Raw genomic sequence first — 27,805 nt, 5'->3', positions numbered from 1 at the left:
TTTAGCGATCTTGCACTCGCGAACACAGTTGCCCATAAATTGCAGTAACCAAAGCATTTTAGCGGAACCAAAATTCTTGATTTGTTCAGCTCTAATGTCAACCAGTCCTGCTGCTTTTCCGTATTTACATTTATTCAGGGCTGAATTCAATTCTTCAACAGATAAATAAGGAATAAGATACTATTCTCTTGATCTGTTTGCCTGAATAATTGTTTCCTCTCTATATTTCTGGATTTAGGTGATCTGCCATTAATTGGGAGTTCTTGAGAAATTTTGTCTGGTTTAATATTAAAATATGTGTTGACCTGAGTGTTATCATTACTCAGGCGACGTAATAGCCTCCAGGCCTTTTGACTACTTTTACTCATGTCACAGTCTGCCATTAATTGTATCCATTGTTCTCTGTTTGCCTCAGATATTGAAGAGAGACCATTCTGTGCATGAATTGATGTGGCTGCACTAAAAGGATCTTCGTCAAACTTTCTGTAGTACTCTTAAAGAAGAGTGGTCGTTTCAGGTGTTATACCCTTGATATAGTTCATTCTGCATCCCTTTAGAATTGATGCTCAGGAGGAGGCATTAACGACTAACAAATTTTTATATTGATCTGTCACAGGTGCTATAGTTACAATTTTCTTATGTAATAACTTTGATAATTTCTGCCAATCAGCCGTTTTGAAGTTGTACCTTCATCTGAAAGTGATTACTTGAGGGCTTACTTGTGGGAGAACTTGACACATAATAGGTCGACGCGTATTCGGTATGGGCTTACAGACGTATTTAGTGCAGGTATGAAAAATACTTTCGCTAACAAAAAGCAGATATGGATTATAGCCAGCGTCCACTGAAGAAAGAATGAGGTAGTTTGCCGTCGTGAAGGAGTGAGAGATGGAAAGTTTCAGCCCACAGGAGGACAGCCTCACCATTTTGATCCTCTTGAGTGTACCCCCCAAACATGGATGTGAATGTTGAAATCACATACCACAATAGAAGCTTTCCCTGTAATAAAATGTTCAGTAGGGGTGAAGAAAAAATCTGTTGCTGGAGGTTTATATGCTGATGTGACTCTAATGTTACTTAACAATAATAATCTCAATATTGTTATCCTCTGACTGACGAACACTACAGACTTAAAGGTCAGGTCTTATAAGGATGGCGCTTCCATACTGTGCATGTTGTGTTTCAGCAACCAGTTTTATTCCAGGAACTGAAGGAAGTCTCTGCTGAGTGTTTGTGTGTATTTCTTGAACACACAAAATATCACAGTGCTTAGTGCGGCGCGTCTTGCAAGAGTTGTTGCTTGTAGGGAGGTATTACGTCAATATTCATGGATATTATAGTCAACACTGGCCCAAAAATGACCACTGACTTAATGTCTGTAATACTTCTGATGTGAAAGGATCAGTCTACTCAATTATTCGTAGTAATGCAAATACTTACGAAATGTCCCATAACATGCTTTATGGCAATATTTGTTGAAAATCAACTAACCTGAGTATAACTGAATAGAGTTAACTAATGCAACCACCACAGAGGGATACTGGTGTGTCTCAATCTGTTCTTTGTGAGACAATGTATGAATTACATACATCTATCTCATGTGCCATGCACTGTAACCTAAGATACGAAACTATGTCGATGTGCAACTGCATAGCTACAACCTGTACAAATTTATGGGTATAAATATAAGAGAGTTACACCTGCAGTCGCATGTGGCACACTAGTTAACTTCCCCTTAGTAACCGTAGCCACATTAAACTTAAACAATAAAAAATTTTAATAGCACAAATACTTACACACACACAAATCCAAATAAGTAGCATCAACCTGCAAAGTCTTTTGACAATTTTATATTTTAGTGAAAACTAGCTTTTTTTAGCGTTGTATGAAAGCTGTATCGTCTTCCAACAACCTCCAATCACTCAAGTAATTTCAAACAAAGAGTACTCTAATTCTTCTTATAACAATATTTAGAATAACACTTACTTTATTTATGATTCAGTTTGGCCTCAAGTGAACACTAATGTTAGTCTTTTGGCAGATGACTAACGGTATAGGTTTTGAAAAGAACCATTTTGGACAGGAGTGGAAGGTAACAATTATCGTATCAACTGATTTTCCTTAGAACTTTTTGGTTGGCCAATGCCACCCATATTAGCTTGAAGTGAATGGTAATATAATGGCATGTGACAAGGGCCTCCTGTCAGGTAGACTGCTCACCTGGTGCAAGTCTTTTGATTTGACGTCACTTCAGCGACTTGCGTGTCGATGGGGATGAGGTGATGATGATGATGATGATTATTAGGACAACAGAACACCCAGTCCCTGAGTGGGGAAAATCTCTGACCCAGCCGGGAATCGAACTCAGACCCTTAGGATTGACAGTCTATTGCGCTGGCCACTCAGCTACTGGGGGCAGAGCAATGGTGATAATGTGAAGATAGTCCTTGCAGCCTTTATGGCATTTACCAGATATATTTCAGTACAAAACGTCTAAAAGTGGTCAGGAACATCATATGATGATGGCAGTAATAACCAGTTACTAGTAATGACATTTGTTTTGGTGTTATCATGTAAATACCACATTTTAACAATTAATGGCACTTTGTCAAAATAAAGTACTATTGTCAATATCTCTCATTCCCTTTGTGATTTGAAATCCGATTTTAACATATCACTGTGGGTTACTTTACTCAATTTCTGTACAGATCTTCAGAATCAACACAAGCTTATTTTCAGTGATGAGACTATTAAAATAGGACAGTTTCGAGTCAGGATTTTAGCTTCATGAGAGTAGCAGTATTGTAAGTTTGTGAATTCAGAGCTCTGTTCTTACTTGAATAAAAATAGTAATGATTTTTGTCTCAGCAAGCGTTACTGAGAGAACAAAATATTTTCTGTTATGATTATAGTAGACCATCCACAAAGACACAGTACCAACAGGAACTATAGTAGAAACATGTAACTAAGTAGCTGGACAGAATAGTGTAACAACATTATTATAAGGAGAACGACACAATTTAAAATCCATGCAATTTCATTCCAAGTCACAACCAAAATATCTCATCAAGTGTGTGAAGAATGGGAGCCCACAAACTGCAACTAGATCAGCATTCCCTAAATATTTAAAAGCCACTGCAGTATTATAGCCCAGATAACAGCACACTATTATGTTGCTAGAACCATAATGACAGATACATTCTCATTTCTGTAAAAAGCCACACAGCTTAAAGTGTTGCGAAACTCATAAATGCCTATCACTTAAAAATAACTGTCTCAAGTTATTAAAAGTATGACAAAACTTAATAAACAAACTACCTTACACCAATAAGAAATTGGTAGTAAATCGAAAAAAAAAAACTGACCAAAAACAAACATTATGAAGTATGAAGCAAAGCATTAGTAAAGATTTCTGAAAACCTCACATTTACTCAGAGAAATTATGGTAAATACACACCATGAAATCATGTTTAAAGCATATAAAAGACAACTAAAAAATCAAATTAAAACAAAGCAATTAGAAAGAAACTACATTTGATAAATTAACTTATTACAATGAAAATTAAGCATTCGGATTAAATTCATAACCTAGAAATCACACTGAGCTCTTTCAACTGTCCTTGTGTTTCTACAAACAATTGGAATTATAATCTGATGGTAGTACAGTAGTTACATGATATTTAAAAACAGACAAATAATTAATAGATTTGATGCATAAAATTAAACTTCATTAACTCAGAATTATGTACAGAGCTTTGTAATACAAATATTTTTCACAAGAAATGCGGCACTTGAACTGGCAATAGTGTATTGACATACAATTTAACAAAGCAGAAAAACTGAATTACTACACAATTTACCAAAAGACCCTTCTTTGTGAAGATAAACTGTTGATCCAAATCATTATACCCACTTCCATAGGAGGAGTGTTTGCTACGCAGTGGCACTGTGGTTATGTCATGTAGTAATGAAACTATACAACCAGAAGTAAGTGGTTATCATTCTAGTGACAGTATGTGAAAAAATGGCATAAATAACTTTGCCAAAGAGCAGATGGTTTTGCCTGGCGCCTGGATAAGTGCATCTCAGAAGCAGCGAATGTGGTTGGCTGTGCAGATGCTTCTGTCATGAGCCTCTATGGAACATTGTTGAAATATGGTGAAACCACAAGTTGACAAAGGTTGCAGGATGCCCATGCATTATCTAGAACAAGCAAATCAGAACCTAGCTGCTCTGTGAAGTGGGATAGATGGCAATCTGTGGAGACAGGAGAAAATGCTTGAGCAGGTTCGAGAGTTTCAAGCTATTAAGCAGACACTGTTAACATGAGGCCCCAAGTTATATAACAGCTTTGTATTCCCATGTTGATCTAACAATGTTGTAAGTTACAATAGCAATACAAATAGGACGATCGAGATTGGACTGCATACCTATAAGGAAGTGTCACATGTTGGGATGAATAACATTTCTTTCAGACCAGGTCAATGGTTGTGCTCAGATATGTCATTATGCAAATGAATAGTTGTTTCATACATGCACCACACAACAGGTGCAGGAAGATGGAGGCAGTGTCATGCTATGGGGTATATTCATACGAGATGGCAAGAAAACAGCTGGTGATAACTGAAAGCACCATGACAGATGTGGAGAACATGAACATTATTGCAACCTTATCACTTAATGCTTGATGTATTTACAGAGAGTGACAACATCTTGCAGCAGGATAACTGTCCAAAATACAAGGTAAGAACCACATTGCAATGGTTCGAGCAGCATGATGGTTCACACTGTTGTCTTTCCCACCCAGCTCACCTCATTAGATCATGATGAAATGAATCTGGGATGCTATTGCACACCAACTAGACAGCAACAAACCAATAGCCTACAGTTAATGGGAAAGGTGTGAGATGTGTGTAGACTTATAGTCCAATTTACAACTGAAAAACTAACGAAGAACTAATGAGTCCAAACCATAGAGATGCACTGTTGTATTGCGGTTTGTAGGTGAATCAAAACGCTACTAGGTAGATGATTATAATTTTTCCCTTATCTCAGCATACTTGCCACCATCAGTTATTTCCCAATGGATGTAGATTATTGATCACACAAATAGCATTACTATTAAGGAGGTAAACCTCAATAATATGTTTGCATAATCAAGAGATTTTTGTATCTTTGTCCATTCTTGAGATAAATTTCCTACATTATGAATATGTAATAAACAGATTTCTGCTGTCGCCTGGGTAGTGGATACAGCTTCATGAAGATTTAAATTGCAGTTTCTTTCAAATAATTAGCAGCATACTGGTACATTCTCTTGAAGAATATGTGGTCCTGATAAATGCACAGTACTACTACTCAAACGAGTAAAAGATATATCTCGATGCACAAATTTCGGGTAGCCCGATCATTAAAGCATGGAGCATTTGCAACAAAAAATCACAATTGTGCGCTTCATATGTTGTATTTAGTATCTAACTTCTTCAAATGTGAAGCTGCGGAAATGGATTTGTCGTATTTTTTGTGACCTCTCTGTAGCACATGCGAACAATTTTCATAAAACACGAGTGGTCTTCTATGAACATGTGTAGGTCTACAGACCTCAACAATACTTTGAGTGGTCTCTATGTAGTGTGTATTAATTCGTGTTTCCTGTGACTGCCCCAATGAGTAAAAGATTTTCCACAAATACTACATGTGTAGGGTCTCTTTCCACTGTGTGATAATTTGTGGGCCTTGAAATTACTCAATACATTAGACCCCACAAATGTGATACTTGTGGTAAATTGTTTCTCTCCTGTGTGTATTAATTCATGTTTCTTGAGACTGCCCCTTTCAGTAAATGATTTTCCACACACACCGCATTTGCGTGGTCTCTTTCCTGTGTGTATTAAAATGTGGGTCTTGAGATTGCCCAACTGAGTAAATGATTTTGCACAGACATCGCATTTGTGTGGTCTCTGTCCACTGTGTATTAATTCATGTTTCTTCAGATTGCCCCTTTCAGTAAACGATTTTGCACACACATCGCATTTGTGTGGTCTCTTTCCTGTGTGTATTAAAATGTGGGTCTTCAGATGGCCCGACTGAGTAAATGGTTTTCCACAGACATCGCATGTGTGTGGTCTCTTTCCTGTGTGTATTAAACTGTGGATCTTCAGATGGGCCGACTGAGTAAATGATTTTCCACAGATATCGCATTTGTGTGGTCTCTGTCCAGTGTGTATTAATTCATGTTGCTTGAGATTGCCCCTTTCAGTAAAAGATTTTCCACAAACATCGCATCCGTGGGGTCTCTCTCCAGTGTGTATTAATCGGGTGTCTGAAGATTGCATAACAAAGGAAACTTTTTACCACAAACATCACATTTGTGATGTCTCGTTGCACTTAGCACAGTGTGGACATGAACATGGTCACTTGTAGATAAAATTCCACAGTCATTACATCTTTCGAGTTTCTCTTCAGTTTCTTTCACAGTATGTGTATTACATATGTCATTAAACGATTTTTTAAAAGTTTTCCTGGGTACCTTGTATGAAGGGGGCTCCTCAGTCTGTTCCACGATTCCGTCTTGTACACACTCGAAGGAGATATTGTTTTCATGATCATCACTGCATTCAAGTTTCTCGCTGTTGGTAGCAGATAATGCTTTGTCACCCTCCCTCATTCTCAAATGTTCTTTAAAGCAGTCATCAGTGGGAAATACCTCACCACATGACTTACACACATATGAAGGTGCCTGCACACCGTCAATGTGGATGAAGACATGCATTATGAGTCTGTATTTTGAAGGGAAGCTCTGTAGGCAGAAACTACAGTTAAACTTATGGAATTCCTTTTCGCTGATGCTACAACTTAATCTTGTGCCACATAAGCCGTCTTCTTGAGAAGTCTGTATTTTGGTATAGTTGTGAGACACACTGAAATCTGTTGACTTCTCTGCATATATCTCCAGCTTGTCATTGACTACTCCTTGATGTGATGTTTCTTGATATGAAACGTCACAGCTGTCACCAGCGCTTTGAATGAAACTGAGGAAGGAGGAAAGAGGTGTGAAATGTTGATTTACACAATACAGAACAATATTTCACCATCCACAAAATCAGGGCCTATAAACCAAAACATAAAAATGTATGGCCATCACAGATAACTTAGTAAATGTAAGTGATTTAAAATTGTCATGACATTCTACCAGAATGATAGAATTTTCCTAATGTGAAACATTTTTATAAAGCAAATGACCACAGGAAATTGAATAACGCCCAGTCTCATTCAGTGCTGACTAGGTTCCCTTATTCTCTAGTAGAATCTATTATTAAAAGTCTTGTAGTATTTTTAAAATACTGTTCTACAATCTTTTACACGAAATTATTACATTTATTAGAAATAATAGCTTTTGACATAAAAATTTCCACCAAAAGATAAAGGGAAACAAAAAATAAGAGTAATCTATGATTTTAAAATAAAAACCAATCACTATTTCCATGTGGATTTTTTTTTGTTTTGGAGGACAGTTTGGGCTTTGGGTAGAAATTCTTAAAACCACCAATGATCAATCTATTTCTGAAAGCAATAAAGCATCGCATTTTATTTGACTCCAGATTAATCACCAACTCCCACCAACATCACATTTCTTATTGACTAGGTGGTATGGCCATCAACCATGTCGAAAACACCTGTACATATATAAGAAATAATGTCAGGTTAATAAATGAAGGAACACATACATAAATTTCCAGACTGATAAACAAATGTGAATGACATTCACAAATTATTCCAACATTACATATGTATTGTTAGACGCACAGCTTACGTGTAGCCCTTTCTAATTGACATACTGTCTGGCAGGGAGGATGCCAATGCAGTTACAGACTCCCATTCAAAATTATCTTTACAACTACTCAATATCTGGCCCCTTGGAGTTCCAAAACATCCTTGACTGAATCAAACAAACATATCAATGGTGACACCAGCACGAATCACGTACAGCGAATCCTACCATAGTCTTCTGAGAGCAAATAATTGCAGTAGGTGCATGGTCCATCCGTGTGACATCTGGGTCCAATCATTTCATCTGCAGCTACCCCATTCCATCACAATGAAAATGGACATCTTTGAGCTTCCCAATGAGGTCATTTGAGTGTGGATATGGCTGTGGGTGGGTAGGAGCATGCACATACTCCTGTGCTATTATTCTATCCTGATTGCTGCTTTTGACTGTTTTGCTTTTTGATGGATATATGGTTTCAAGTAACCAATGACAGTCAGAAGTTACAGTTTGCTTTTATCAAAAACTGTAACTTTGCTGCAGAAGATGTCTGTGCAAAGAAACATACTAAGAAATATTTCAGTCATCAGTTCGGTCATACACGTTAGCCTTAAAAGCTCTGAACAAAATGATCATGATCTCAATTGTGCTGCAGATTGTTGATTGCTATTTTCTCTGATATACTGCAGATCACATAGTTGTGGTAAGGTTAGGACACGAGTTTGTTTCAATGCTACAAAACCTGTCATCTGCCACATTTTAGTCATAGGTCACTTAAAATCAGCTGTGTTTGTGTGTTGCCTATAACCAAGCAATGTAGCTGGTAGTGGATGTAGCAATATTGCAGTGGCAAGTGACACACATCAGCTATCAAGTAGTTTTAATCAGACTACAGTAAAAGCTATTTTCTATGTGATTAATAAAAACCTTTGCAGTTAATCACTACATTGCGTAGAACAGTTATACACTGTGTCAATAATGCCATACACCAGAAAACTTTCTTTAAGAGAAACTTTCAGTAAAATGGGCTTCTGTCTAAAACGTCCAGACACTAAGTTAATGTAGAATATTATATCCCACTGACTACAGTACCGTACGCTGAATTTTTTTTTTAAAAAAAAAAACACCTTTTCGGTATGCCCTACGTAGGTATATTACTTACACAGTTGCTTCCACATAGGCCATATTATAAGAGTAGATGCCTGGTGTGCCCATTATCAAAGTGGCTGGAAACACCTCCCACTTTCAAAGCTTACAGGTGACATAGATGGCAGGCACTGCCTTTGCCCTAACACTCCTATCAACACATATACAAGGAGGACAAAGCCACAATTGCACATTGTTCCAACATATTATCTGATTAGGGAAGGGCAGCGTATTCCAGCCATTCACATTCTCAGGATCGAGCAATATCCTTCAAATGTACACTGGATGTGAGTGCTCAGTTTCTTGGATTCTACAGACCAGGTATGGCACATGCTGATAGAATTTTTCTTGTCATTTGGCTTACTGTTGGTGAGGGCCACCTTACAGTAATTATTGTGCAATGTATCATTTTACCCTGGGTTCAGTAGAAGAGGCACGATTGCTTTCGCACATAAAGCTGAAATTTTCCTACTAGTTCAGCTGTTATGTAGCAGTACTTGAAAATAATAAGTCATATCTAGGTTTCTTGTGGCATTATATCAATACTGTCAGAACTACCTCCTTTTCTCCCCTCTGGTGTTTAGGTTTGTTCCTGCCTGACACAGGAGTTTTATGTGCTATCACAACAATAATAAATCCTCCTCATTGCTACTCATATTTTTGTTGACCCAGATCACAAAAGAAACAATGCAGACAGCTGTTCTGTGCTAAATATTCGCTGTAGACGAACAACATTGGAACTATCACCAAGCTTTGCAGATGATGAATACTGTGGGTTGACACTTACTTCTACAACAGGGCAAGTGCACCAACAGTGTGGTGAATCTACCTTGCAATAATCACAGTCTGGCAAGATGTAAGCATTTTTGAATATCAGCAGATGGTAAAACAATCCTCTGTTTGCTCTATGTGGTACCCACCTCAGTGACCTCCTTTTGACATGCATATGTGTGTAGGTTACAATTATAATTAAGCAGGATTAGAGACTAGTTGTGAGAAAACAAATAACTGTGCTGAAGTAAATTCTAGCACTTGTATTTAGAAGACATAGCTCATCTCTCAACCCACCACGAGATGCTGACATTACACCTGCATATTACTGACATTAATATCTCCTACAAATGAAATGACTGGCAAAATTTTAGGATAATATTAGCAATGCTTCTTGCAAAGAGGATCTCGGCAAATCAAAACAAAATCTATTGTTATCATTGAGTAACTCCCCTAAGAATTGATACAGCTAGTGTCTGATCTCAGTCCTCACTTAGCCTCACTTATGCCTCACACACAGCAAAAACACAGGTTGTCCATTCAGCAATCCTTACCCATAGTGGCAACCAGTCAGATAGTGTGCCCTGACAGCATGGGAGTATTGAAACATTTACAGAGTGACTCACATGAAATACTGTGACCGTCTACAAATAAAAAGTTTCATTTACTTCAAATGTGCTATCAAACTATGAATGCTCCATTGCAGTATAGGAGTAATTAAATCAATGAGAAGCTTTTGTGTCATTACTACAATTGATTAGGGAGATGACAATTTTAGGGTTTTCACTGTGGAACTTGGTGGTTCCAACACAAAACCATCAATATTTGCATCTAGGGGCTGAGTCCACTTGTGATTCATGGGATAGGGTATTTGTACCTGATGCTCTGGAAGCATCAAGTCTCATTATTTTGACAGTTGTTATTTCATTTATGTTTTTTCTCCAATGAGTATGGTGGTGGCTTTAGGTTTCAAGTATTTTCTATCTTGTTCTGTTGGGATCGAGTAGAACATCAAGAAACACCCCCATCAGCTGCCACAACCCCCAAGTCACCATCAAATGTGTTCTTGAAGACTTTGCTAGTGAAAGTTCCAACACTGAATATAGCAAGATGTCTCATTGGAACCACCTTCCCATAACAAAAGTGAGTGACAGTCATGGTTCAAGTTGGTACAACTGTTGAAACACTTATGTTCCTGAATCATATGCAGCTTTCTGCTATTTCCCATGGAGTTCTTGTCCCTTAAATGACAGTACAACAAAGCTTGTGATATTTGGGACTTTTGGCATCATTTTAAAGATGATTGCATGAGCAGTTACACATATTGTTAACCCTTATGAACTTGAGTTTAATATTATATCTTTTAACTGCAGCTTACCATTTTAGTTATTCATAATTTTCCTCAAGTATGTGTTGCCTCATTTCTACCAGCCAATCCTAATTCCTGTGTAGCTTCTGAACAATAACGTATGATAACCAATAACTTACTAAAGAATGTAGTGAGAATATATGATATTAAGTGTACAATTAAAAAGTCTATCAGCATCTCCACAGCACAATGTCATGATTTCCTAATTTTATGACTTTTTGGTAATAGCTAAATTATTTCACATGTTTCAGTTGTGTGGCACCCACTTACCATATGAAACATTTATCTTGGCAAAGTGAAGTGACATGCATGCCTTAACACAACAGACAGACACATAAAGTACATAAAACTGCAATGGAAGGATATCTAGGGAGGGTCCACACACTAACATGTGGTTAATGAAGATGGATGGCAGGTCTTTCTAGTAGTAAAGGTAACAGCCACCCCATACCATATGCTTGCTTGCAGAGTATCTATGTAAATATAAATGCAGAATGGTTTGGATGATTATACAATTTGGTCTTGTACCATTAGCCAACATGACCTTGCTATGTTAGTACTGTGAACAGCTAAAAGCAAGGGGAACTACATCTATTGTAACCACATGCTGCTCTGCTGCATAGTTTAATGATCATGACATCCAATTGGGTAAAATATTCCAGTAGCAATATAGCCTCCCAATAAGATCTCTGGGAGGGGGCTACACTCGTGGATATCAGGTGAAAGAAACAATATCGCTACATGTCAGAGTGTGGAATGTGAAGTCCCTCGATTGATTAGGTGAGTCAGAGAACATGAAATGAGAAATGGATAAGTTGAAGTTTGATATGGTGGGAACAAAATTTCTGGTCAGGTGAATACGGAGAAAAGAAGGGTAATGCACCTGTAGAAGTTATTATAAATAAGAATACAGATTTGTAGGTAAACTATAATGAACAGTATTGTTGACTCAGTTTCATAGCCAAGACAGATAAAAGGCAAAACTATCCACAACTGTACAGGCACATATAATTACTAGCTCTGTCAATTATAAATAACTTAAAAGAATGTATCAGCCTTTACCTAGATAAAATTTTGAAGTGGTGCAAGGATTGCCCGCTAGCTTCAAACATTACGACTAAAAATAGTGTATTTCACAAAAATGAGAGACATAGTATCCTATCACTACTCTCATATGTTCTTAAGTCTAGCAATATGTGAAGATACCGAAAGGAATCATCACATTGGTTCAGTTGTAGGTACAGTAGTCGGTCCATTGCTACGATACCAGAGAATCCATTGCTAGGATACCGCAGAAATCCAATGCTCTCAAAACAACTGTGCGGCTCACCTCAGAACATTGCTGAAGGTTGTATGATGCTTATCATATAGGCCTAACCAGAGATATTAATCTCTTATTTCACTGTGCTTCGCAAGGAACAGGTTTAGATCTAGACACAGCAGTCACACTCATCTATGAGCATTTACTAGGTGAAAAACGGTTAATTTTTACCATGGATATACACAGTAAATGCAAAATTGAATTTTTTCCTAAAAATAATTTTGCAACCTCATCAGTCCAGCTTTCCTACACAACAGGCAAGTGACTACTACAGTTCTAACACCAAAAAGGCATAGCTACAATTTGGGATGAGACCATCTTGTGACAGGAAAAAAGAGCTTTACTGAGCACAAAGGAAGATCTAATTGTGCACTACAGACAGTATAGCAGAATATTTCACTATCACAGTTTGTTGTCTTCTGAAGTAGGTAGAGCTCTCTCTACCTTGCACAAGATAATCAAGTCCAAGGAGTTATTCATCTCTTCCTCTTACTTCCAGGCAGTATTGTGGTGGTTTACAGAATAAGAATACTAGGAAAATTATTAACACAAAGTTTAACTGTCCACCCACACTGTGCCCCTTATATACCGACTGATAACATTTGTCCTGTAATTTCCCTCTAATTCTGTGATGACAATAGTTTCCTCCAATGATCTGAGCACAACTGGTCAATATTCATTTTACTGTCATGGCCAGATAAATTACAATCAGTTTTGCTCCCAAATCAGCCAAATTTGCAATGTGTGCACTAAGTCCTTTTGGGGAATTGTACTGTGTTAGATTTCCCATATTCAACATAGGGGATTCTAGGTGTCCTTTGTTAGCTTCTCTCAAGTCACAAAAGATGACTCACCAGTTAAGTCTTCATGGCCATACTAAAGCTGGCTACAGCAGCTTTAGGAAATTTAATAACATGATGGTGGCCTGTAAACTGTGAATACAACAAGCTTGTTTCCCAATCCACATTGCTGACACAGTAATCCAAGAGTTGTTCACCCCAACATTCATTAATCTGAAGGGGCTGAAACTTGACTCCAGGTTTTGGATATATAACCACTCACCCTTTCCTCTTACTTGTTCTACATGGTAGGACATTAGCCTGTACCCATCACATTGAATTTGTATGACTTCCATGTCATTTTCAATTCGAATAGTTAGCACTATACAGCTGCTGACACCTCACCTGCACTTTTGTATAAAAGAAGTACACTCTTTTATTAAAGAACAGACACACAAACCAGCTGTTTTATAGAATGTGTTACTGACATAACTGCTTTGTAATATTTTTACTTATGAATAATAATGAACCATCATATATATTTCAAACATCATGCTTAACATGAATTCACTTAAGATGATCACTTCATTAACACCGGCAGAATATCAGTACTGGCAGTGATGTGCATGATATTGTACAATGTTTTACTGGTTAACAAATTTCATTCAGCATGGATTACAAACTGTGTTTGAGTCTGTAGCATCATTACATTTTTCATTAAACCTGAATTGTCAATGTTTTTCTTTTTTCCTAATGTTTCTCTAGCTGACCTTAGTGCATAATATTGTTGAGCAATCACCATCAACAAGGAAAACAAATGTGACACAAACAGCGCGAAAAACTAGATTCTATCAACAAGTGCAATTCCATGTTGAGATGTGCTTTTATATTCTTTAAATAGAGCCAGTAGTAGTAACACTGAGTTCCAAGAAGTGAAAGGGTTGTCATGCAGTAGGAAGCACAAAGCACAGATAAGCAAGTGAAACTAAAAATTCTGCAGGAAGCAGAATATGGTGTATTGAAAAACAGCACAATTGGAAGAAGGTTTAGACTCAGCAAATCTACATTATCCACACTACTTAAATGAAATGTTCTTAATTCTGCTGCTCTGTGTTCCACGTGCATGCTGAAGTGACTTCACAGTGTTATATATGAAGATGCTGAACTTCTACTTTTACAGTGCTTCAGCTATATGTGCACCTCCATTGTACCTATAAGTGGAAATATAATTCAGTGAACAACAAATTAGACTGCAGAAAATTTAGACATTCAAAACAGACTTCAATTGTTTTGTTTGTTGGCTGTGTAAGTTCCAAAATAGATGCCAAATTTCATGCTCAGTGATAGGCAATGAAATGAATAAAGTTGATGAAGAAGGTGCAAGCATTAGTTGCATGAATTTGACCAAGTGAGAGAAAAGTTTGCTGTATCTTATGCCAGCAATGTGGACAAAACTATTATTTCTTTACAACTTCTGCCAAGTCAAACCCACAAAACAAAAGGTGACATGTGGCATCGTGGGGCCAGCAGTAAACAACATTCTTGGGTGATCAGTAAATCTGAGAAACTGATATGTTTTAAGAACATAAAATTAGTGCTTCACCTTGCATCTACTCTCATTACTGGAAAGCTTGGATTGACAGTTAATCATAAATGGATTTTTTGTTCTGTTTGTGCAGTTATTGCAAACCACTGTTATAAATGGGACTGATGTACCTTGTAATATTTGAAAGCATCTTTTAAATCTTCTGCAATAACAGAATAGTACATATAGTAGTGTTTTCTCTGATAACATTCATAATGTTGCTGTAGTCAGTATATACTGTATGTATATACTGCAAATGGTTAATATATAGAAAAAATAGAACTCCAAAAACAGAACTTTTTAAAAATAACTTATGGTATTTTGGTCCCTAGGGGTTATTGTTTGTTTTCCTTTCACATGGAGTAACTAAAAATTTATACTGCTCAAAAAATTCTGCAGTGCATAATAAAAACGTACCTTAAACTATCAGATGCTTTTCTTATTGGGGCTGCCACCTGAAATAGTACAAAGAATTACTGGTGATTTAAAACTGATGAAACAGTAAATAAATAAAATTGTATTAACACCCACTAACATCTGAATGTTCCAAACAGTACTTCGAAACAGTATTATCAAAAAGAGACACTACATAAATGTAGCAGTTATTGAAGAAAATTATAGGTAAAAATTAACACTTCATTTCAGCACTTTGTTTTTAGCTGTGTAAGTAACTATAGAAACATTGATTTATTTGGAAACAAATTTTCTACTTGATACTTCAAAATTAAATGCGTGAAATACATTTCACCTCTCGGGCACATACAATTAGGCAAAGTATCAAGAGAAAAATTTAAAAAAATCATCCGATTTTTATTGATGAAACTGGCAAAGGAAAGAAATGCAGAAATATCTATCTGAGCTGCTATTAATTGTATTTTTTTTCACAACTGTAGCATTAAATATTATGCCATACTCTTGAGATAGCTCACTGCATGGAACATCATAGTCGTTAAATGTCCCATCAGTTTCATCCACAGAGAAAATCCAGAAGTACAGCTTGACATGAAAGCTATAGGAATTATTACATGAAGTGGTTTTATTTTATAGGCATATAAATGACAAAGAATTGTGTAGTACCATAAATAGGAAATAAACAACATGGTCAACATGAGGACAGTGTTCTCTCCAAATGAAAGAATGTGCTTTCATACATTTCACAGCAGACGATGGATTAATACAACTGCAGATAAATTCAGGTGGCAAACTATAAACAGCCAGTATACAATGAATACATATGAAGAAGCAATCAGAAGGTGGAGAGTTACAATAGCACTAAAACAAGTTTGTTACTGGAGCCTAGCAGAAAACCTTTAACATCAAGGATAATCCAGAAATGCAGTGAGCAAACCCGAAGATGATCACCTAATGAGAAACGTGTCAGATTAAACAAACTATTTCACAATAACAAGAAAGACTGAGTCATCTCTGACAGTACGTTGAATTAAGGTAACTATATCAATTAATTGATTTCAAAAAAATAACTACATTGAAAATGAGTAATAACAAAGAAGGATAATGTATGGTGAATTGGAAAAAGAAACCATTTCTTGGTGGTGGTCATGATTTGTTATTCAAATTATGTAATTTAATGAAGCACCACTTTCATGTTATTAATGAGGAATATAATCAGTACAGCAAGGAACTTCACAACACATGAAATTTTAACATAAACAGAAATAACAGAAGGTTTCGAGATAGATGCAAAGGAAACTATCCAGCATCACCACACTGGTACCTGCATGAAAGAGCACTTCTTAACAATAAGCTGCCTTATTGATGTATCAGCCATAAGGGGCATACACATCTCATATTCACCTGTCAACCTTGAATTTTGTCTGATCTCACAGTACGTCATTTCTTTGTCGGGGTTTGTGGAAGGCTCTATCTATTTGCCTTGCCATGCAGTAACTTAAGGTTCACTAAATAAAAATAAAAAAAACTTTGAGCACAAGAACTCCAAATGTGTTTCAATAAGTATGGGACAAATCTATTGCCTCAATGTTTGTTGCGTGTCCAGTTAAAGGAATAGTGAATTTTGTCAAAAGTGAATGAAAACACTGAACTTAAACCAAATTGTTAAAAGTACCCCATTACACATGCATGCATATAGAAGATGTACTCATGATAAATTGAATGGTTTTTCTGCAAATAAAAGCTTTATAGCTATACATCTGAACATAAAGTTATCCTACATTTGTATCTTTAATCGTGTCAAGGATATAACCTTTTTGGAACCTACACACGATCTGGTTACACAGCTATCACTTCCATTTCAGTAAAAAGGGTGATCTTACTCTGTTTTCTTGTGCTGAATTTATTTCTTCATTTTTTTTATTTCATTCATAAATTTAATTTCCCTTTCAGTGTGAAATCATACTGTAGCCTATATCCTGGTCAGAGAGAGGGTGGGAAGGTTGGTTATTCATTCATTCATTCATTCATTCATTCACTCACTCACTCACTCACTCACTCACTCATTCATTCTTGGATCTACACATTGTATTCCACAAATCATATTGTCTAGAGGGTTGCAGAATGTGACACATAGCATATTAAAAAGCAGAGGCTGCTACTGCAGATTACTTCTGTGAAGTCTACTGACAATCAGATACCTATGACTATTGCTAATCTCCTCACACTGATAAATATGGGAGATGTTTCCAGATTACATTATTATCATTATTACTATTTCATACATTAACTTTTAAGAGATTGTGCCTAAATTTAAAATTTTTTTTCCTATTCCTACATCCTTCCCAATTTCTTTACATACACAATGTGGATACTTTTGATCAAACACCCACAAAAACATCGGTTTTTCATGTAAGGTGCATTGTGCTGTTACCTACTGCCAGGTACTCCATATCAGTCAACTCTGTAGTCAACAGACATCATGAAAGAGCAGCATGGGGCACTCTGCAGAACCCACAGACTTCGAACTTGGTCAGGTGATTGGGTATCACTTATTTCATATGTCTGTATGCCAGATTTCCACACTCCTAAACGTACTTAGGTCCACTGTTTCCATCGTGATAGTGAAGTGGAAACGTGGAGGGACACATACAGCACACAATAGTACAGGCTGATCTCGTTTGTTGACTTACAGAAACTGCTGACAGTTGGAGGGGGCCGTAATGTGTAACAGGCAAACATCTATACAGACCATCACACAGGAATTCCAGACTTCATCATTATTCACTGCGGGTATTATGATTGTTAGGTGGGAGGTGAGAAAACCTATATTTCACCATCGAGCACCTGCTCATAAGCCACACATGACGCAGGTAAATTCCAAACGATGCCTCGCCTGGACTAAGGAGCGAAACCATTGCATGATTGAACAGTGGAAAATTGTTCTGTGGAATGAAGAATCACAGTACATGATGTGGTGACCTAATGGCAGGATATGGGTATGGCAAATACCTGGTGAACATCATCTGCCAGTGTGTGTAGTGCCAACAGTAAAATTCGGAGGTGATTCTGGTGTTATGGTGTCAATGTTTTTCATGGAGGAGGTTTGCACCCCTGGTTGTTTTGTGTGGCGCTATCACAGTACAGGCCTACATTGATGTTTTAAGCACCTTCTTGTTTCCCACTGTTGAAGACCAATTTGGGGATGGCAATTGCAGCTGTCAACACAATTGAGCACCTGTTCATAATGCACGGCCAATGGCGGAGTGGTTACATGACAATAACATCCCTGTAATGGACTGGCCTGCACAGAGACCTGACCTGAATCCTTTAGAATACCTCTGGGATGTTTTGGAATGCTGACTTCATGCCAGGCATCACCGACTGACATCGATACCTCTCCTCAGTGCAATACCTGTTAAGAATGGGTTCCCATTCCCCAAGAAACATTCCAGCACCTGATTGAACGTATGCTTGCAAGAATGAAACCTGTCACCATGGATAAGGATGGGCCAACACCATATTCAATTCCAGCGTTACTGATGGAGGGCGCCAAGAATTTTTAATCCATTTTTCAGGCAGCTGTCTGGATACCTTTGATCACATAGTGTATGTCCTCTGTGGTCTCTCTTGTGGTCTTCCAAATATTTATATCGATTTCTGTTTTCCATGTGTTGCTGTTTAAGTATGTTTCATGGTCCTTAACTCTTTTTCGATTTATTATGTTATCTTGTGGGAGTCCAACTTCTTCAGTACCTATGACCAGTTTTGAATTGCTTTTGCTAATGCTTGCTACCTCAGAGATCTACCTTGTGAGCCTGCTGACGGTCATCCTGTGATGCATCCACAAAATTTTATCGCTTTTTATCTAAAGCTGTCTCTTATTGTTTCTATCTGTCTATAAATCTCTCTAAAGGGACTCCATATCCAAATTCGTTCACAGAAAACTGGTCCAAATATTAAAACTGGTCCAAATATTTTCCTGAGAATTTTTCTTTCCTGCTTCTCTGTCATTTTTGTTTGACCATGAATCACAGTACTTTCTGCAGCAAAGAGTTATTCCAGTAGTAGTACTAAAATAGATTTTTTGTTATAATGACTCCATATCAGCTGACAAGCTTTTGAGCCAGAAACTCCTGAAGTTAGGTTTGACAATAAGCGAGGATCTCACTTTTGAAAGACTGACGATTTTGAACAGTGTGATCCCAAGACTTCAGCTGCAAAACATGTGGACAAACGATGCCAGGATAATGGTGAAGAACTAAAATAGGAATGATCAGTCCGCAATGCAGATGAGCTGGAGTGTCTGGACGTCAGAAACTAAAAAATTTGTTAACTCTTATTGCCCTAATTTTGTGCGTTTACTTTCAGGTCTTTATTTTGCAGAGAAACAATTTGTTTTACTAGTATTATATTTAAAAGAGTTTCCCCTCTTATTTTTATGTTGGTCTAGGATTATTTTTAGTACTAATTTTCTGCTCAATTCTCATAACTCCAATACCAATACTATTCAGTAATTCACTATTACTTCAATATGCTTACAAGGCTCTGATTCAGATGATAATTTACAGTCTTATTTCTACTTTAATAATTTATCATCGTATTACTGTGGTTACTCATCATTAGGACCAACAATAAGACAGCAGGCTGTCATTCCATTTATCTTGCTTTCATTATTGTTGTGCATACATTATTCTAGCTCTGTTCAGGAACTTTCTCTTCCTGTTTTCAGTTGACCATTCACTGACCATTCACTGACCAGTGAAAAGCATGGTGGCCTTGGCAACAAAACCTCCCTCCTCCTGGAGATATCTCCCACTTTCACTTCAATGAACCTTGCTCCCCTACCATAATGCACTCTGATATGCTTTGTTCTCATACCTTCACTGGCCTAAAGTATCTATTATCTTCATGAGCCTTGTAGCTAAATGCACTAAACTTCATATTCACACACAAATGTTCGATCTCTGCCACCTCATCATAACAAAGTCTGTCACATATTTCAAGACACGGACCTACATCTGATACTTCCGTCAGAGATGTGGCTCCAACCAAGTATGTCCACAAGTTCTGTAAATTGAGAAGACTACATCTTTTTAAGACACAACAGATGTAACTGACAACTGGGTGGAGTAGGGGCATACACATGCTCTGATTTATCATATAATATACTTACACACATCCAACAATCACGAAGATAAACAAGAGAAATATGTTCATAGAGATCACATCCATTAACAGAAAGTCACCAATGTGTGTCCTCTACAAACGTCCTGCAGTACCCAGGTTTGGCTGCTTTTAACTTGCTCTTTGAACTCACATGGGAGCATATAATTACGCTCCAACCAGATCTTCCTCTTTTCTCAAAATTCTTAGATGGTGAAGGCTTCTTAAATTTCCTTTCCATGGAACTCACTATAGCAGAAAGCTATCTTGTACATTTATAAATCCTTTTTATACCTGCCATTATTATTGTTGTCATTACTACTGTTACCACCACCACATTAGTGGCAACAGCTGTAATACTACTAGTACTGTCATTATCAACTTTATTAGTTCATAGTCAGTATTACTTACATTGCCACTTAAAACACTAATATCATTTCAATACTATTTGTCATATTAAAATTGTTGTTTCTTAGGTAACTATGATGTATGTGGGAAACCCTGGTCCAATGCAAAAGAGAACCTGATGACCCTTGTCAGAATAGGATAGATAAATAAATATGTCTTGGTGATTGGATGATCTCTCCTGGATATTTAATGTATGTATCTTGTGACACTTCCTCATACCAAGTTATAATGGATAGACCATCTGTAGGCTTCCTGTCCATTACTGAGTTTTCTCACAGATGATTTGTAGACTAGTTTTCTTTGACATTTTGTGAAGCTTCTCCAGGACAAGTTTGGCTTCTATACAGTATCTTAGAATAGTGAGTGTCTACAAAAGCCATACACCTCATGTTAATCCTTTGCTCTTTTTTAATTTCGATTTGGATTCCCTTATCTCCTTCCCCTATGTCTTCATAACTTTTTCAGAATTATTTAAATTAGAGTGGATCGTGGATCTCTGGCTGCACACTGTTGTGCATTTGAAATGCTTCTGAAATTTCCCCAATCAGTTTAATGTCTAGTGTTGTACCCATTTATGTCTATTGGATAACTGCCACTGTTTTCCTGTCAATTTTGAATTCCTCTGACATACTGAATCAAGTCTTTTTCTGTCAAATCATAAGCCTTTCTGACACTTGGCAAAAGTTGCCACAGTATTTACACATCGTCATCTTTGCAAAATTGACTTTGGTTCCCATATCTGTTCTCTACATGATTGCGTTTGCAAAATCGTGCCTTATACTCTCCTATTAATAGGCCTACTTGTTCATCCAGTTGCCTTCACAGGGCTTTTTATAGAATTTTGGACATAACTGGATGCAGTGAAATTCCCTGTAACTATTCAGACTGGTTTTATCTCATTTTTATGAAGAGGATCAACTAATATACATTTCCACTCTTCAGTAATTTTTTCACTTTTACAAATGTTCAACATAATTCTGCCAGTTGTTTGTGTGAGATTACTGTTGCTCAGTATCCATATCCCCATACTACTATGAGTTTCTGTCTTCTGCACATGACTTGTTATATTGCAAAGTACTGATTTACTTCAGTTCCTCAACAGATGATTTTTAATCAGAATTGTTTTCTTCCAAAACTAATTGTTCTTTTAGAGGCACAGAGTCGAGAACTGAGCGAAAGTAATAGACAAAAATTGTTATTTTTATGTTGGTTTCAAGCGACCCAGTTTACACATTTTTTATAGCCTTGAACATTCTTTTGTATACTTTTAAGGATTACTGCCATTTTCTGGGGTTTGTTACCATTTAAAGTTTCCAATGCTTTTCCCCTCGCATCTACTAGACCCTCATCATAGGCAATGTTCCACTACCTGTGTTCTCTCTTCCTTTGTGGTTAGCAAAATCTGGTTTTCAGTATGTCTGCAAGTTTCTTACAATTCATGGTATATGAATGAATAATTTGTTGAAAAATGGATTAATGATGAGTGATTTATTCATGTGTGTTTCTTTCCTGACAGGTTGAAATCTAGTGTTTATATGCAAGAGACATTGAAATGACTAAAAAATTCCTCTTGCTCTTACACCGAGAATTTTTGTATCCTTACTGGTTATAACAACAGGGTCTATCTGAAACTCACATAAAGCGAAGTTCAGAAAATTCAATTTTTGTAGCTTCTTTGCAGGTTTAAATTGTGTGGTAGTGATTTTGATCTGATTTTCCCAGCTTTATCTCGCCATTTGCATATATTCTCTTTTGAACTCCGGTTTTCCAAAATTTTTTTGTTGGAACATACGCATGCTTGACAATGTGACATCCTACCAGTCAGACATTGAAGCAATTCAGTGGCATGCTTCTAGATTTGCTACTATTAGCTTTGATTAGCACACACATGTTATGGATATGGGTCAGATACTCAAACAGGAATCCTTGGAGGGCAGATTACGTTCTTTTTGAGAAAATGTAGGGAACTGGAATTTGAAGCATACTGCAGATGTAAATGTTGATCAGTGTGTATTGTAAAGGAAACATAATGAAAGTTTGTGTGTGTGATTCGTACATTTATTATTTTTATTTAGCGTATGGCTAATACAGACATATCATGAAATTACATATACATATGTACATATTGACACACAAGAAACTGAAGTTTGTCTTTACAACTGAATATCCAGTCCTTCAATCCAGCGCACTGCATCTGGAGTTGCTAGCAGGAAGTCCTCTTTGGCGCCTTGATAGGCTCGAATCCTGCATTCACTGACAATGTGGTGAACAGTCTGGTATGGAGCCCCGCAGTCACAAGCTGGATCAGGCAGCTTGTTCCACTTAAAGAGAGCATCCCTGCATCGCCCATGGCTGGTACGGATTCTGTTGAGAGTAGACCACGTCTTGCGTGGTAAGTCGAATCCACTTGGAAGTTTAGCACCTGAGAAGATGTTATGCAGGTGCACATCTGTCACTGCTTCCCACTGACCTTTCCATTCTTCAAGCGGTTTGAAATTCTTAGCAACCATGTCAGCAGCATCGCACAGAGTTGGATGACGTGATTTCAGTCTCTTGCGATTTAAAAGTGGCAGGTCGCTATGCACGGGTAGGTTAGAATTCCTGGAGATCTTGTGGAATTCTCTCATAAGGGCAGTACATCTGCGTAGATCAGGAGGCATTATACCGGTTAACAGTGGAAGCCAATAAACTGGAGTAGATCTGATTGTGCCAGATATTATGCGCATTGTTGTATTCACCTGGGTATCAACAAGCCTTGTATGATGACTATTCATCCAAACAGGTGCACAATACTCAGCACTTGAGTATACCAAGCCCAGAGCTGAAGTTCGAAGGGTGGTTGCTGAAGATCCCCAGGTAGTTCCACATAGCTTATGGAGGATGTTGTTTCGAGTCCTCAGCTTTTGAGCTAAGTTAAGAAGGTGTTGTTTGAAGCATAGTGTACGATCCAGGATGACACCAAGATATTTTGGGTTCCAGTTGTGATGAAGAATTCTGCCTCTGAAACTTACCTCCAGTTTTACATTCGCCAACAATATTTGCCTATAATATAATGCATCAAACTTTGTGTATCCTCCGTAACTGTCAGAGATAGACAGAGCTTTATTTTTCTGTTTACTGTTTTTTCATCTAGTATCTTTGGTTACTTCTGAAATCATCTGTTTGTGTGTACTGAAACAGGAAACTATTAATAGGATTTAGTGATTGTAATATTCTAGAAGTCAGAGTTTAGATTTAGGTTTTTCAGTACTCTACCTTCTATTCCCCAATATTAGTTATGTCTTATTCCTGTGAGACGTTTATGAATCTAACCATCCACTTTCTCTTACGCAAAATTAATACCACAATATTTTATTTTACTGGATTAAATTTTATGCTTCATACACGCAGACCTTATCAAAGCTGTAGGTTACGCCAAGAAGATAATTTATTTGGATCTGGTATGACTTCTACGGTGTGGTAATACACGGATTTATCTGCATAGGTTCTAAAGTTTTTCTGTGACTGGCAAATCTATAAGTAATTCAACATGTACGATTGAGGTAGCCATACTGTAACTATTCTAAGATCAATGTAGCAAGGGTGATCTATAACATACAAATAGTATCACACTTCAGACCTTCGGCACCTTTGAAAATTTTTGGTTCAAACTGACAAATATCAATGATTCACTGAAAAGATGAACCATGTGCAATGTATTCTTCTGCAATCCATGCATCATGAGTTACTGAAAGGAAGAATATTTTTCAAATGATCTGCACTCCCTTGGTTTAAACTTATACAAAATGTTTAACATCCAAAAGGGTCACTGAAAATATGGTTAAAAACATTGTTACAAATTCTGTTCAGATTCTATTCAGAACAATAATCAAATAACAGTTGCTAATCCGCATCAAGTGGATTAGCATAACAGTAGTGTAAAATTATTAATTGCATTTATCTCAAGAAAACTCATAACCTGTGCCTGTCTCACAGTAATGCATTCCTTACATCAAGCAATTACACAAATACATTTTTACCACCCTACATGCAATAAATCAGAGATGCAAATGCTTACAGTATTCTCAGTTTACACACCTCCAAATTTAGTTCAGGATCCTCCTTGATAAAATCATTTGCATGAGAGATTCCCAAGTTATCTTCAAGACACTGAAAGAAAGAAAAAACTTTCAGTTAAAAATGCTTATACCCTTCTGTACTTATGACATGGCTCAATACTTTTTTTTTTATAAATATGATACAAGTTTTCAGAGATTTGTATCATGTATACACAAAAAAATTTAAAAAAATATATTTTAATGAGCAGCTATTCTGCCAACATGCATCGCCATAATTTCACACTGTGCCATACTGCACTAATTTTACACATAATCAGTCATTACATAGCGTACTTCACGGTGCTTACTGAGCTCTATCCTTCATTTGATAACCTGACAGTTTGCCCGTAGCAAGAAGAAGAGAGAGTGTGCTTACTCCCTGTGCATTAACATAGTAGGATTGGAAAGGCAGCGAGCCCGAGAACTACAATGAAATGAATACTCCTAGCTCCATACAGGCATTGATATAAGTCAATGGAAACAGCTGAAAATATGTGCCCCAATCAGGACTTGAACCTAGGATATCCTGCATACATGGCAGATGCTCTATCCATCTGTGCCACCAAGGACACAGATGATAGTGTGACTGCAGGGACTTATCTCTGGCATGCCTACCACGAGACCCACATTCCCAACCTATTGTCCCACACTATATTCATAGTGCCCCTACCCACTATACTCATTACTCGGCTTTTTGCCAATTCCCGTAAGAATTCGGGCACTGTTTATGCATCCACATAGAAGATGGTTGAATAGCCAGTTAGCCCTTTCGGACATGTCTGAAAGAACAGGTACCATCTTCATATGCCCAAGAACTACGAGTAGCACTGTCACTTGAGACTCAAGCTGACGTGTAACCAGGTGGCATTTGTTGCTTCTGCCTCAACTTATTTTGAGAGTTTGTTTACGGGCTTGTCAGTGAATGGTTAAGAGTTGAAGGCTGTGATTATAAAGAGGTGTTGAGAGTTATAGTTACTGGTATTTATAGAAGAAAACGAACAAAACATGTCCACATTTTTCGATCCAGTGAACCGATGTCGCTGAAGAGAAACTAAAGGTAAATATTTTGTAGTTCTCCAAAAATTTTCAAAATGGTTGACAGCAATTCCTCGGAAAGACAATCTGACTCACCAGAGTTGTTTTGTGTGCGATTCACATTATAGTGAGGAACAACATATGTTTATCGTCAGTAAATAAGTTGAAATTTTAAGACAGGGGTGGTCTTTTAAAACCAGAGGGGCTCAGTGGTTCCTCGCGTATTTCCCAGTTTACTGAAATATCTGTCGAAAATATTACACAAAAGAAAATCTTCCGTCAAGCACTCGCTAAAGGGAAGCTGTGGAAGGAAGACAGTAAACAAGCTGCAGTTTCAATGTCTGCCAGCGCTTCTTCTGCTAAAGGAAAATGTAGGGTGCAGATCAGTACTGAACAGAGTAGTAATCACATAAAAACAATGTTGATGTGCCAGGAACTGGAAATTGTCAGATTACGTGATAAATTAAGGAAAGCAAATGCCAAAATCAATCTCTTCCAGAAGCAAGTCTAAGATGAAAACCATAAGATGGCTCAGTCGAATGTTCTACACCATTGTACACTCAGTAAAAACAGAAAATCATATTTTCCACTATGTTGAAGAAATGCCAATTTAAAAACAGCAAGAAAATGCACTATGTGATGTGACAATGAATTTACTCTGGATAGCATGCCCTTGAAAATGATAAGCTCAAAGGATATAGACATGGTGTGAGGCACGCATTGTTTTAACAAACTTCTGATACATCTCCAAAAGTAAATAATCTCAAATGCTCATGTGGAATTAACCAAGAGGCTGTAGAACAATTAAGAATTGTTTTCGGAAACGACAAAATGAAAACAAAGAGATGCTGATTTTTGATGAAGTAAAGCACAAGAAAAGGGAGAGGGAGGGGGAGGTGTGAGGGGGGGAAGTGGGTGGGGCGGAAGCGAGTGGGTGGGGTGTTGGGGGGGGCGAAGCGAGTGGGTGGGGTGTGGGTGTTGGGGGGGGCGAAGCGAGTGGGTGGGGTGTGGGTGGGGGGGGGGCGAAGCGAGTGGGTGGGGTGTGGGGGGGGGGGGGGGCGAAGCGAGTGGGTGGGGTGTGGGGGGGGGGGCGAAGCGAGTGGGTGGGGTGTGGGGGGGGGGGGGGGGGGGAAGCGAGTGGGTGGGGTGGGGGGGGGGGGGAAGCGAGTGGGTGGGTGGGGTGGGGGGCGAAGCGAGTGGGGGGGGGGGGTGGGGGGGGGGAAGCGAGTGGGTGGGGGGTGGGGGGGGAACCGAGTGGGTGGGGTGTGGGGGGGCGGGAACCGAGTGGGTGGGGGTGTGGGGGGCGGGAACCGAGTGGGTGTGGGGTGTGGGGGGGCGGGAACCGAGTGGGTGTGGGGTGTGGGGGGGCGGGAACCGAGTGGGTGTGGGGTGTGGGGGGGCGGGAACCGAGTGGGTGTGGGGTGGGGGGGGGGGGAACCGAATGGGTGGGGTGTGGGGGGGGGGGAAGCGAGTGGGTGTGGGGGGGGGGGGAAGCGAGTGGGGCTGGGGGGAAGCGAGTGTGGGTGGTGGGGGGGGAAGCGAGTGTGGGTGGTGGGGGGGGGGGGAAGCGAGTGTGGGTGGGGTGGGGGGGAAGCGAGTGTGGGTGGTGGTGGGGGGGGGAAGCGAGTGTGGGTGGTGGGGGGGGGGGGAAGCGAGTGTGGGTGGTGGGGGGGGGGAAGCGAGTGTGGGTGGTGGGGGGGGGAAGCGAGTGTGGGTGGTGGTGGGGGGGGAAGCGAGTGTGGGTGGTGGGGGGGGGGGAAGCGAGTGTGGGTGGTGGGGGGGGGGGGAAGCGAGTGTGGGTGGTGGGGGGGGGAAGCGAGTGTGGGTGGTGGGGGGGGGGGGAAGCGAGTGTGGGTGGTGGGGGGGGGGGGAAGCGAGTTTGGGTGGTGGGGGGGGGGAAGCGAGTGTGGGTGGTGGGGGGGGGGAAGCGAGTGTGGGTGGTGGTGGGG

General features: G+C 38.6%; 1 protein-coding gene across 1 annotated transcript in view; it reads right to left on the bottom strand.

The window, feature by feature from the left end:
- Positions 1–6,310: 6,310 nt before the first annotated feature.
- The window catches only part of LOC126426502 (zinc finger protein 59-like), a 97,486-nt gene continuing 75,991 nt past the window's right edge, over positions 6,311–27,805 (bottom strand). Inside the window, exons 3-5 of the mRNA XM_050088409.1 lie at positions 24,802–24,873; positions 15,157–15,194; positions 6,311–7,031 (exon numbers count right to left, since the gene is read on the bottom strand). Coding sequence (XP_049944366.1) covers positions 6,311–7,031; positions 15,157–15,194; positions 24,802–24,873 — 831 coding nt within the window. The remainder of the gene's footprint in view (positions 7,032–15,156; positions 15,195–24,801; positions 24,874–27,805) is intronic.

Source organism: Schistocerca serialis, chromosome 11, assembly GCF_023864345.2.
Source record: "Schistocerca serialis cubense isolate TAMUIC-IGC-003099 chromosome 11, iqSchSeri2.2, whole genome shotgun sequence".
NCBI classification, from domain to species: Eukaryota; Metazoa; Arthropoda; class Insecta; order Orthoptera; family Acrididae; genus Schistocerca; species Schistocerca serialis.
The sequence above is the reverse complement of the archived record's forward strand: the minus strand, read 5'-3'. Positions and strand labels throughout refer to the sequence as shown.